Consider the following 13,845-nt stretch of genomic DNA (forward strand, 5'->3'; position numbering starts at 1 on the left):
TCCCTTTGGAAGCCATTTGGTTTTAAGATGCAAACCATTATGCCCATTTCACCTTAGCCTGAACTTTAACAATTTCACTTTAAATGAGATGTGGGCTCTATCCTCACTCAAAGATCAGTGAAGGTTCTCAGTTACCGAGAGAAGTTAAAATTAAACATGAAAGAGCATGTGAACAGTGTCCGTATTAAGGAAGACCTTCTGAATAATTTACAGACAGACTTTCAACTACAACATATGCCTAGACTAGAAAGCAGGTATTTATTAGCAGCTGTAAACTGCACAGAAGTCTATTTTCCTCTATCACTGGAAAGGGAGCTGGCAGGGAGCAAGAAAAATTAATAAAAACCCCCAATTTTAATGAAATCCTGCTGGCAATGCCTCAGTGCCCGCGCCATGTTTGGCAATGGGGTCAGTGCTGACTCACTGTAGCCAGCGAGGGTCAACACCACAGCCGAAGAACAGATTAATATTACAGCAGGACCAGGACACAAAAATCTAGGGAACAAATTTAAATGAAATAGATTCCCGAAAGCATATGCCAGAGATTCACAGGGGTTTTTTCCACTTCATGTTTGCATTGTGAATTTGCTTCATGGTATTGAAAATGAAGAATTTTTAAATTAAGCATCAGTCGTCTGACTGACTAGTCTTAAAGGTAACAATATATTTACAAAACGTGTGAAAGATTCAGAAACTTTTAAGTGGGAAGTCAAAAGACTGGTAAAATATTTAGTTTAGCAAAATCTGCACCGGGAAATTAAAAAGCAGAATCAAGTAAATGGGGATCAATTGTCTCGGATAGTAAATTCCTAAGGCTGATGTACAAGATCTTAGACTGAGGACGCAATTGCTACATCATCCACTTTCCCAACTCGTATTGCTGCTAATCTGCAGGTAACCAGACCAGGATGGCATGTATCAGGCAGACTGAAAGAATGTGAATTTTCAGAGCTCTGATTGCTGCAGATCAGCAGGATCTCTGAGCACAATATTGCTGGTGACAATCTGCTAACCCTGAAGTTACTTAATATTTCATCTGTAATAGGCAAGACCACTAATCTCACAGGATACAACCATAAACTACACACACAAATATTCAGGTGAGGCACTGGTTTCATATAGTAACTTAAGCCCCATATTTGTCAGTGCTGCACCTGAACTGTGACATTTAGCCACAAAATTAATGGGATAAACAGTGATATGGCTGAACTTAAAACTAGACTGAACATAAAACTCTCCTCATTTGCTCAGAGAGAATCAACTGGTCTCATTAGATGTTTTAAGTTTATAAAAAACATTTCAGGCCTGATTAATTTAGCACCGACAAGTGCTGCTTATGTCAATGGACTCAAAGAATTCATTTGCACAAGGTTGCATGAAATCTGTGAATCCCAATGAATGATTCATTTAGTTTCGAGACTGTTGCTCATCACTTCTGCAAACTGGGCAGTTGATCAGAAACTTCCTTACAGCCAGTTTAGACAAGCTGTTTTTTCAAGGTTAGTCCACTGATTCTCATAAAAGTTACTTAATAAGGGCAGTTACACTAGAGAAAAGGCAATTGCAATAGAACTGAATAATACACCATTTTGAATGAATGATTTATAGAATCCTGTTCTCTCTCTCTCACTCCCCCCCCCCCCAAGTATTTGCCATCTCTAATTTCCATGAATAGATGGAACCTAAAGGAAACGGGGCAGTGAGTTTGTTCTGATTTATTGAAATTGGCAGTGATTGCTGTCCGGTAGGCAGACAGTATCAAGAGTAGTTCATATGCAAAGGCATTTCTGGAAGTCCAAACTACAACTGCTCTCTCTTGCCCCATCAGTCAACATCCTAAACCAGATTCAGCCCTAGTACAAATGGACACAACCTCGCTTGAATCAATAGAGCAGTATCAGATGTGCATCTGGAGCTAAGAAGTTAACCTTCTCGTTCACTCATTTTGCTAGCGGCATGTTATTTTGTGGCAGAAACAACAAGAAACTTGAATGGCTGGTAATTAAGTTTGATCCACTTAGAAAGAGAGCTACTTTATAATATGGTTGGGGTGGGGATTGCTCTTTGTAATTTGAAAAGAAGCTTCAGCAAAGAGATGATCTGAAATTTTAAAAAGAATGAATGAATTTCCAGTCTCTGCTAGGGCTGCAAAGGTTATTCATGCGCTAATAAAATGTTTATCATTGGGGTGCTTAGGGAAAACTGACAAAGGATTTTTCTAATGGTGAGTGCTTTAAGATAACTTCCTTCAATACCTGGCTCAATGGACTTGTGAGAAACTGGCGTCATGAAAATGCATATACTGGAACGTAAGTTTCTCTGGGTCATCATCTTATCATCTGAAGTGATGTGTACACTTAGTGCAATTTAAGTTAATCAAAATACTTGGAGACAAGCGTCTGGAGACAGGTACCTCTTCTGCTGTAGGAGCCTTTACCCATACATAATATAGGAGAACAAATGAAGCCTAGATTGAGCCAGCAAATGAGAGACGATTCCTATGGCAGGCAAACCAGACGACGTGACCTGATTTCATAATTTATAGAGCCACGTTTATTCTTAGCGTAACTCCGCTGCCATCAACAAGAAAAGCCTGCAAATATCCCTGCTGCACAAAGCAATGCTGGACATCTAACACCATTTAAGACTGTGTCACGCAACCACTGTTAGAAAAATCTGCATGGAATGGCTACGAATTCTACCACACTGCTACTCAACCATCATGGCTTGGAGTTGCCCTTAAGCAATATAAATTGTCTTCCCCAGGGTTAAACTTGCTGATTCAGTGATAGTAACTGCTCCCAACCAAGAGCAGGGGTGAGATAAACCAAAAACACCACTCACTCTACTGCATGGCAACGCAGAGCGAAACCACTAAGTTATCAGGCCAGTATAATATCAAAATTGCCATGCATCAGCAGCTGTGTGTCTGTGGCACAGTACTAAAAATGCCATTCTAACTGTTCCAGCATCAAGAGCTCTGGCATGTGCTGAATTCTCTTTTTTCTTCCCTTCCTTAATTCTACTGCTTTCTCAAAGATTAGCCCAAATATTTGGCTTTAACACTCCAATGCTGAACTCCCTCCTTTGGGGTTTTGCTGGTATATGTAATTTCAGAGAAACACCCCTCCCTACTGTAATGTTAGCTGTTAATACCCAAGCTCCACCCGAGGGTCAACGTGTTCTGACTTTCAAACACATTCCTGAAGGGTCTTTTCAGGAGAAGAGGGGTAAGGGAAAGAATTTACACCACAACGTTATCAGTAACCCAGATCATTAGGCAAAAAACCAAGCTGTTCCATGCAACAACCCCTCAGAAAAAATGTTTGCAAGGCATGTTTCTAAAATAGAAGCAATTCACCAACAGATGATGAAAGGACAGATTTAATCAACAGCCAACGTATTTCATTCAGCTGCACGAGAAGGCAAGCCCCAGAACAGCATGTGAGCTTTATGAACATATTTCTCCTCCTTCCCCAGGCAATGCCTCTTCCTTTGAGTTTGTGCTGGATACACTGCAGAACGGAAAGGACAGATGGTGGCTGTCTTCCTGGTGTCACTTATTTTTCTGGAACACAGGAGGACCACATGTACCTGGTGGCCCGTTCCACTGAAATTGCATGGCTTTTTTCTACACCAAGGTTATTTGTCTTCAAGTCAGCCACATACAATCACTGTGCCTGTCTGACACACGCACAAGATGCCCTGAAGTATTTAAGAGGGTATTTTGGGTACTTTTAAATGTTGTGTTATCCCTCATTTTCCCTCCTTTTGAAATGCCTCTGCACATGGTAGCAGGCACAAATTAAGGCAGGAACTTTGGGAACTGGGACCAGCAATCAGAATGACCTCAATGCAGCACTGAATCATCGAGAAATGGCAAAACTGCTGGAAAAAGGACCTGGATGGACAAGTTAACAAATGGAGTTTGATTGGGGGGGGGGGGGGGGGAGAATGATGGAGAGGAGAGAAAGAGGACCAGCAAACCTCAGTCTGTAGCACAATGAAAACAATTTTCTTTAAGATACTGTTTCAATTGTACCTCAAACCCATCAGGGTGAAAATTATATAAAGATAGAATGGGGGAGAAATGCTGGAGAAATTGTGGTTAATGAGAAGATTTTATGTATATGGGGTGGAGAAGTCCAGTCATTGAAGAGTACTGGGATGTAATTTTAACCGAATATCACACATTATTGGATATTTGTTACCAAATGATCCTTAGGTAAAACCTCCTAGGGCTTCCGAGAGGAAATGGTCAGATGAGGGGAAAAAATGGTTAATCTCATCTGCTAGTAGCTGCTCTGATACTGATAACCTCTGTTTAACCCCAGATAAATGGTTAAAACACGTGAGGTGGTTGTTATGGAAAAAGTGATTCACCACTTACATACCCAGCGAACGAGACGAAGGACAAATAGGTACTTATATAGTCGGTTATCCTTTATTTAATACTTCACTTACCTTTACCGGCAAAAACCCAGAACACCCGTCCATTCTTTTTCTGGACTATCAACATTTGACAGACACGGCTGATCTGTTAAATGTGTAATCAGAGAATTCACGAATTTTAATAAAACCACTAGAAATGACACGGCCTGGGTAGTGTGAAGATGCTACTCTGTAACATGGTAATACCCTGTTAGAGAGATCCAGTAATTACATTGCGGTATAATCAAGGAATGCATCCGATGAAGTGAGCTGCAGCTCATGAAAGCTTATGCTCTAATAAATTGGTTAGTCTCTAAGGTGCCACAAGTCCTCCTTTTCTTTTTGCGGATACAGACGAACATGGCTGCTACACTGAAACCTGTCATTGCTGTACAATGTTTCTTTAAAGAAAAGCTCACTGTTGTGATAATTGTATTGTGTCTGATATTTACATGGCTAGGATTTGTAAACCTGTTATAACTTCCTAAATAAAGAGAGTTTAAAACAACAAAATGAAAAATGGGAAACTATCGAGGCAGAACGGGGCTCTCGATGGGAAATGTCAAGGTGTTAGGAAGAAAGCGTCTACACTGTGAGAGAAAAGCGAAGATTCTGGTATTGGGATGAAAATCTGTGATAAGACTTTCCGAAGTTGCCAGGGAGCCTCATTTAATACTTACCCCCCTGTGATGGGGTGTCTATCCCATACAAAGCCTGCAGAGGTAAAAAGGGATAATTACCCCTGTGTCAGGCTGCACGTGGGAGAGTCAGGGCTTATACGGCCCAACACCCGATGAAGCCCAGCTTCGGGAGGAGCTGGGCTCGGCATGAAGGAAGAAAGTTGGTGGTAAGAGAAGGCTGAAGGGAAGAACTCTACTGTCACTCCCTAGAGAGGAGGGGAGTTGGTAATAGGTTAGGAGGAGTTCAGGGCAGGAGTAAGCCCTGAGATCCTGCCTTGGAATGCAGACTCTGGCAAGAACGCGACAGGGGATGCAACAGCTACAAGGAGCACAGGAAGCTCCAAGAGTAAAACAGAGGAGGGCCTGAAGGTAAGGAAGAGAGGCAGGAAAGAACCCGGGGAAACAGCAATAAGACTGGAGCTTGAGCAGATGATGGTTGCTGGGCATAGGATCCCTGGGCTGAGTAATGGAAGGACCAGGTTCCCCTACTAGCAGTTGGGCAAGTGGCACAAACTGGGTAGTGGATCAGAAGACTGCTGGAGTGTCCAGTGGGACTTTGATTCCCCCAGAAGGGGAGGACTCCAGTGACTTGGCCGGATGGAACACCCCGAGTGATGAAGAGGGAGTAACCTGACTCCAGAGAGCTACAGTACGAGACCCTGGGCCAAGAAACCCAAGGAGGGGGCGTCAGATTGGTTGGGAGCTAATCCCCAGGTTGGCCACAGCTTTGAGTTGTGAACTGTGTGACACCACCCCTGCCTAATAGCAGCCAGTACTTGACTGTACTGGGATGCCTCCAACCAAGCAAGGCCTAAGAGAAGAGCCGTCCCATGCGAACTTTAAATGGATTCTCCCAAGGGCATTCCAATTTCAAAGTTAGTATTCATAAAAAAGGAAGACACATTTGGAGTTTCTGAAAATGCTCCACTTCTTAGGATTGCTTCGGTTTTCCCCTGGACTCTTGGAGGAGTCTGGCTGTGAGCAGACATTGCACAGTATTATCAACTTTGACCACTATCCAGTTTTGGATTCCAACAAATTGAGTCATCTGAGTTTCACGTCCCAGAACAAATTATTTAACTGCTTCGCTCAAAGGACATTTCTGTGTTTAAATCCACAAATCTTATCTCCTTGCCCTGACTTTTTGCATTGAATCACACCAAATCCCAATTACAAACAACTATAGCTACCAAGGAGGGAGCAATACCCATGGTCAGCTTTTAATGGCAAGATCACGGTCAGCACTGAAATACTTGGCCAGAGCAGCAGTTACCCATCAGCCACCACCTGACCTGCATTGCTGGGTGTTCTACCAGTACTACTTTTATCCAGTATTTTTAAACCATCCCCAACCCTACAGTTTTCTCCTCAACTGCTCTTTACTTGAAAAAAGAATTCAATACTTGGATCCTGTGACAACAAGAAACACTCCGATTTCTACTTCTAGGACAAGATGAGCAGTACACTTGACCTTCTGTGGTAACGTACGTTCAAAAAAGAGCCACAGCAGTGAGTCTCAGAGGCCCGGTCAGACGAGGGCTCGTGCTACAGTGCTAAATAGTGCAGTGTGGGTGTTTCCACTCGGGCTGGTGCTCTGAAACCCACCCCCACCCGGCTTTCAGATCCAAACTCCAGCCTGAGTGGGAATGTCTGCATTGCTATTCTTAGCACCGTAGCACAAGCCTGAGTCCATAGCCCTGAGCTCTGAGAGTCACTGCTGTGGCTTCCCCCCCAAAGCGTACAGAAGAACCTCAGAGTTACGAACACCTCGGGAATTGAAGTTGCTCGAAACTCTGAACAAAACGTTATGGTTGTTCTTTGAGAAGTTCACGACTGAACATTGACTTAATACAGCTTTGAAACTTTACTATGCGGAAGAAAAATGCTGGTTTTAACCATCCTAATTTCAATGAAACAAGCACAGAAACAGTTGCCTTACCTTGTCAAATCTTTTTTTCAAAAACTTTCCTCCATTATTGTTTTAGTAGTTTACATTTAACAGTACAGCACTGTATTTATTTGCTTCCCCCCGCCCGCTTCTTGTCTCTGCTCCTGCCTGATTGCATACTTACGGTTCCAAATGAGGTGTGTGGCTGACCCATCAGGTCGCAACTCTGAGGTTCTACTGTATATGTACCCTAACTGATCTACCACAACCTTTTGGCAGGGCTCAATTGTTATCCCAAGGCTAAGGAAAGGGCTGCCCTAATTTACAGCACTATAGGTTGGCAGAAGTCTGTGTGTTGGAGGTGGAGAAAGGGAACGGAGGTGGACACAGAACCAGATTTTGCAGACTGGTTCCACATCATCATGAATGCTAAAAAAAATACAGGCAACACTTCCTGAAAGTTGAATATGGTGTTGGTTGGCAACAGAAGCAGCTTACCCACATGGCTCTGCCAAAACATCTCATTTGAAAACCTCAGCCTCCCTGCTGCGCCAGTCATAGTCCTCGCCTAAACGGATGCTGAGAAACAGCCCAAAGGCTGCATGTTGTGAAGTGGACAACTATTTCCTCGTCAAGAGGAATGGGTTAGTGGTACAGTGTCCACGTCATCGCAAAGCTTCTCCTCCAGCCTTTATCCACCAAAGTGCAGATTTGGGGACATCACTGGAGTATACTGGGATGAGAAGCATATTTTATAATAAATAATTACAGAAGGAAAGTATGTTAAGCAGCTGTGAGACAATGCTATGGTGAGGAAGGGGATGCCTGTTTATGGCCTTTTGAATTATGAGTTATCCTGCTTTTAATTTTTTATGCAGCAGCCAGAGAATAGGATGAGTGCTATATAAATATATGGTACACCCAAAATTAGGATCCCTATTCTCCTGGGCTAGCTAATTGTAGCACACAAAATATGTGTTCTTTAAAATTAATAGGGTAAAACATCTTAGGGTACTGAGAATTATCTAGTTTTCTGGGACGAAGGAAGTCAGACTTCGCTTACTGTCAAGGTTACTATGCTTTGTACTAGAGAAGTCAGATAACCTACAGTTGCATTTAGAGATTACCTGCATATTTTTGATACTTTTTTACGATACTATAAAAATATAGGAGAAAAATTTGTGGGGGAGGTTTTGTTAAAAGTAAGTGCATAAAAATCTTGTGCATGGAGACACCTCATTCCAGGTACTCAAACAGAAGCAAAACATATTTACAACAGACTGTTTCGTCCTCAGGAAAAAAGGCTACAACTCAGCTGTCTCAGAGTTTCATCCCTGGAGAGGGGGTCCTGTACAGAGCTTTGTCTGAAACCAAATGCTGAGTCTAATAGTAATATTAGGCATATTCAGGAATTCAAATCCCCTTCCACCCCAACCCACGGCTGACCAACCTTGCTGAAATCAGGATCCAGAAAACAAACCAAATATGAAAATCTACAATAAATCCTCAAGTAGGGGGAAAGGTAGAGTTGCACGGTGAAGTCTGATCTGTCACATTAGGCACTACATCCCAGTTTGGAGAGAATGGGGCCAGTTGTGTTGGGTTTGCTGTAGAAATTAAAAGCGTGCAACCACAGTACTGAAACATGTGCACAACCAAAAATGTATCTCAAAACATGACACTTTCCATAATTCCTGTGCAACATTCTTTGGCAACAACAGATCAGACAGAGATACAGCCTGAGGATAAAGATGGAATGAAAATAAAATTAATGTTACAGTATAGACTGGTGAACACACGAGGCTTCAAATCACTTAGATCGTAAACATGCGTCAGCCCTAGGGGTTAGTCTCCTTTACAACAGCTTTAACAGCAGGAAGGCAGGCAGGCAGAAGCCAAACACTTCTTTCCTTATGCATGAAAAGAACTCATGAAGGAAGTCTGATTTACCGTGTATAGCTCATTCAGGACCTTCATCAAGTCTTCCTGGAGCTGCAATCCGACTTCTTTACTCTACAACAAACGAGAACCGGAGAGCCATTAGGGACAGTTGGAGAACATGAACATGCCACACACACTGTTAATAATCTAGACCCAGTTAGGCACCATTTAACCACTCAGCTCAGACACAGTTACAGTCAAATTACACAAACAGCTTTAATACCATGAAATGTTATGCATACAGTCAGGGAAACAACATGAAACAGAAAGAAGGGATGTTTTAGTTGAATGCTCATTTTTCAATGGCTCTCTCAGCTACCACAAAGAGAAGCCCCACTCGGAGAGACAAATAATGCTAGGCTGGGAACGCTTACGCTGTGTGGTGTCAATGAGCACTTCAGTGACTGCCAGAGGAGTCAACAGTCGGGCGTGTACCCCCTAAGTCTCCATAAAGACTCATTTCCAGTTAAAGACCAAGTGTGTTAACTTCTTAACAAAACCCAGCTCTATATGCTGGGAAAGCAGCAGCCTATAGCTGTATCTGAAGTTCACAGTCCTGTGTGATAGCCCTTGCTCTCTCACACACACTTACTTCAGTGCCCTATTCTCCTCCTTGCTATCCTTAAAGTTCCATAGGTCACACAGTGCAGCATCAGTAGTTGGTGCCAATACCGAGAATGTCAATTATATACTAAATGGGGGAGCTCAGAAGGGATTTGACAAGTATTACAGGTCGGAGAGACACATCAAGGTGCCAAACCTCCTTTTAACTCACTGGCTGACTCTTTGAGACAATGGGTACCTGCACCTGGACACAAGGTGGAAATGGCTCTCTGGAAAGGGAGGATCTTGGGTGGGGGATGAGCATTCTTGGAGATGAACCCCAATTGGGGAGGGAGGGAAGGAGGTCTGTCTGTCTACATGCCTTTTGTGAATAAAGCCAAACCCAGGAAAGTGGTTATGTTTTGACTGGCCACAGCTTGCAGCCACCGCATGCGGAAGCATGTACAAAGCCCACTTAGACATTTATTTTTGAATGCAGTGGTAATGCAGAGATATAAAAAAGGAAACCCCACCCACTCTATTTATCAACTCTGCAGTCAACTCCCCCAATTCCCACCTCAAATTATAAAGCCAGACATGGGATTTACTCCGGCAGACAACACCATCGGCTATTTTTAAACTGCAAGTACTACAATACAATTTTAACTGTATCAGCACACATCACTCCCTAGCAAGGGGCAGTTGGTACGAGTGAGGTGCTCCGTTGTAGCCCAGGCAATACAACTCACGAAAAATAAATGGAAGCTGCACCGAGGCCTGATTAGTTGTCAAGGTTCCAACTAGCCAGCAGCCAAGTGACAATTTAAAAAAAAAAAAAAAGAGTTGGGTATTTTGATTCCTTGGCAGGCGACATCAGGCAGGTATTCCTGGCTTGTGCTTGGATGAAGCTGCCATACAGAAGTGCTGCACTGTCAAACTCTCGGCTGTAGCTAAACACTGGAATACAGGAACGAACAAAGAGCATGAGCATCTCAACTTCATTTAAAAGGGCATTTCATCCCCCTGCCTTCCAATTGTCAACCTTCACAACTCACCTAGGTAAGAGATCAAAGCTTACTCTTCACCCATTGCTACCGCCAAGGCAGCGACCAAATGCTTAGCGTTTGGTTACCTGGGTTTTTAAAGATAGTGTTGCCATTATATCAGAATCCAGGGTAACCGGGCAGGCTACGTGGCTACCAAAAATAGCCTATGCTATTGCCATCATTACAGAGTGGCAAATGTCCAGTTTTCAAATGGGGCCTACATACGATAGTAATTTTGCACGTTCGTGTGAGCAGACCTGTACACTTCAAAATCTTGCACTCAGCAGGCTGGAGCCTCATCTCTGTATTATACGCTTTCAAATGAACCACCTACACACATTCACGTCACTAAAAGAGGATACGTGGGCACGTTAAGTCTTCTTGCACTAGACATTTGTGCACATGCTAACGGATTGCATCTGCTCCCTTTGAGTTCAAAGGAAACTTTCCCCTCAACTTCAATACAAACAGGATTGGAGTCTAAAACAGGTGGTCAAGAAGTGGCAATTTATTCCAGCTGCAACCCGAAAAGCTTGAATGAGAAACTGAGGCCTTTAGATATACCAAAAAGCACATTCGACAAGCGTATAGTCAGACTGCTTAAAATTTTCTGGATTCTCCGTGTGTTTATGCATGTACCCCCCCCAACCCATACATCATCCCTGCCTCGTGCATCCACTGAAAAGCATATCTTCCTCTTCCCTCCACTCACTGGCTCTCCAATAGCCTGAGCAACTTTTTCTACAGCAAGAGTGTGCGAGAGCAACAGAAAGCTCTGTTATACAACTGGCTGGAATATTTGCACAAGCGTACACTTGACATAACTCAGCCCATGGCACTTGGAAGAATGAAGCCAGTACAACTACAATTCAGCCCAGACAGATGTTTCCTTTCTTGCTGCTGACGACTCGGAGAAGAAATGTCTCATCCATTATCCCTGTTTATTTGAACAGGCTGCTGAAGCAATTTTGACTTACTGCTTTAAGTCCAGCTCCCTGTGGAGTACAGGACTGTTTGATAACCAATGTGAAATTTTATGCTGTTTAAAATACAAGGGGCCTTCGGAAACTCCAAGTGACGCCGGCACAGAGGCAGTTAATCGTAACAGGCATCCGAGACCATCGTGCTTTCCAAAAAGGTACTGGAACTTCGACTTTCTGATCCAGAGTGCCCTTACATGCGGTTCTTAAAAACACAAAACAGAACAAAAAAAAAAACTTGTAGTCAACTGTCATTAATCCCCACAGACCACATTATAAGAAAGCTGTGGATTTCAAGGGGGAAATTTCCTCTAATGAAAACCTAACCAGAGGACAATTTGCCATATGAAACCTAGTAACACCCTAGTAACACCCCTCTGATAAAGCAATTAATTCCTGGCAATCCTATGAACTGCATTCCAAAGAAGGGGGAGGAGTAAAGGCAAAGAACCAACAGAGCTGCCTTTGTATGTTATCAGACAAAATATCTCTTTTCTTTAAACTTAATGGAAAAGAATGAGTCATCATTCTAAACAGCTCAGGACACTAAAGGGAAGAAAATAATTTGCTGTGGGCAAAGTCTTTTTATTTTAATTTTTGACATTATCCTTCTATTTGTTGCCTGAAATGGTCTAGATTAGGAGCTTAACAGTAGCCCTGGTACTTATAACCCAGCCAAATCGAAAAGACTTTCCCAGCAGGATTTTAACCTGCAAAGGATCATCAGTAGTTGTTGTCCCTTTAGGCCACGCATCCTTTCAGGCTGCTGCGGTGGTCTCCTGGGGACCAGCGTTCTTGCAGAGCTGTGTTCCTCTAACATATCAGTATTAAAAGCAGCAGCAATCTCTGAAATGCAGTTTTAGCACTCCGAGCCTAATCCTTAACACTTTAATTCTTCCATCTGTAATGTAAAAGCTGTGATCATTCAGAGACACACGAGGGGAGCTAAGCCACACTGAACCCTTTCGCTTCCAAGGGTTTTAAAATGAAGCACATCCAGATCGTATTTTGTGGAGGCAGGAGTAAATGGAGTAAGAGGACAATGCCTCTATCTCTCCACTACCACCATACTCTCATTCAAAAGCCAGCCATGCCCACAGTACATGCAACTAATAATTGATTCTGCTTTTATTTTAATTAACAGGTGATTCAATCTATTTCAACATGTGGCAAGAGGTAATTTCATCCAGATTTTTTTCCCATTCACTAGGTTTTAAAGCAGCACCATTCACGTCTCTACAGATAAAATTGTACCAGCTTTTTTAATACAGAATCCAATTTTCTAGGGGGTTTATATCTCAGCTGCAGTTCGGCATACAAAAGTTGGAAGCCTTGGAGCAATTTTCACATTTCCCACCACCAGTTAAAGGAGCAGCCTGTTTGGCCATATTTAGGTTAGAGGATAGGGAGGAAGACACTCATGGCTCTACTTGCATTTTTACACAAAGGCCACGCTTCAAGGAGGACTTGAAATCGTTTTAAAAACCATCACTAGACTGTAAGCTCTCTTGAGCAGGGAGCTCATCTATAACTGCTTCTACACAGTGCTGTAATCTCTCTTTTATAGGACATTAAAATACAGAGCGTCTTTTTCCTATAACAGGTTTCAGAGCAGCAGCCGTCTGTAGTCGCAAAAAGAAAAGGAGGACTTGTGGCACCTTAGAGACTAACCAATTTATTTGAGCATAAGCTTTCGTGAGCTACAGCTCACTTCATTGGACAAAAGCTTATGCTCAAATAAATTTGATAGTCTCTAAGGTGCCACAAGTACTCCTTTTCTTTTTTCCTATGAAAACGCCAAGAACATTAAGTTATTAAGGTTTGGAAATGCATCACTCAACATTTCTTAGGGAGAACACACACAGTTCTCTCCCACCCCACCACCTTTAAAATAGGGTAGTAAAATGTTAAGTGTTATAAACAAAAACACACTGAGCACTGACCTCACACTTCCTTTCTTCTGAATGTTTCGACATGAACTGGACCTCTTCCCCCCAGACCTCCACTCAATGAGACTCCTACCCAGTTGCTACATTCACACAGTCTTGGGGATCAGAAACAGGGTTCTTAGGTTTACTAATTCCCTTATTCCTCTCCTTGAATGTACACGTCTGATAGCTTCATGAGTGGACTTCTCATGTTCTTTGCATGGGCGCTATTAGATTCAAGCTGTAACAGGTGTGGGTCTGTGGAACTTCATTACTGGTCTGACTGACCCTACATGCTCCACAAGATTCAACAAAAAAGTTTATCATATCCACAGAGGTCAAGCAGCTCACACAAGTTCAACGTTTTTATAGTGAAAACTCCGAAATTTACCCACTACCTTATTTTTA

The 13,845-nt window shown here is 42.7% G+C and overlaps 1 protein-coding gene across 11 annotated transcripts in view; it reads right to left on the minus strand.

Annotated features, from left to right (window-relative positions):
• SRGAP2 (SLIT-ROBO Rho GTPase activating protein 2) overlaps window positions 1-13,845 on the minus strand; it is a 210,410-nt gene that overhangs the window by 67,969 nt on the left and 128,596 nt on the right. For 8 of the 11 annotated variants that reach the window (XM_073319744.1, XM_073319742.1, XM_073319743.1 and 5 more), the window contains one exon: window positions 8,950-9,012. The exons of 1 other annotated variant lie outside the window; for it this stretch is intronic. In XM_073319744.1, coding sequence (XP_073175845.1) covers window positions 8,950-9,012 — 63 coding nt within the window. Of the gene's footprint in view, window positions 1-8,949; window positions 9,013-11,506; window positions 11,781-12,219; window positions 13,007-13,845 lie in introns of those variants that run through there. 2 more of the 11 variants (XM_073319749.1, XM_073319750.1) reach the window with 2 other exon arrangements.

The sequence above is a fragment of the Lepidochelys kempii genome, chromosome 21 (genome assembly GCF_965140265.1).
Source record: "Lepidochelys kempii isolate rLepKem1 chromosome 21, rLepKem1.hap2, whole genome shotgun sequence".
Taxonomy (NCBI): Eukaryota; Metazoa; Chordata; order Testudines; family Cheloniidae; genus Lepidochelys; species Lepidochelys kempii.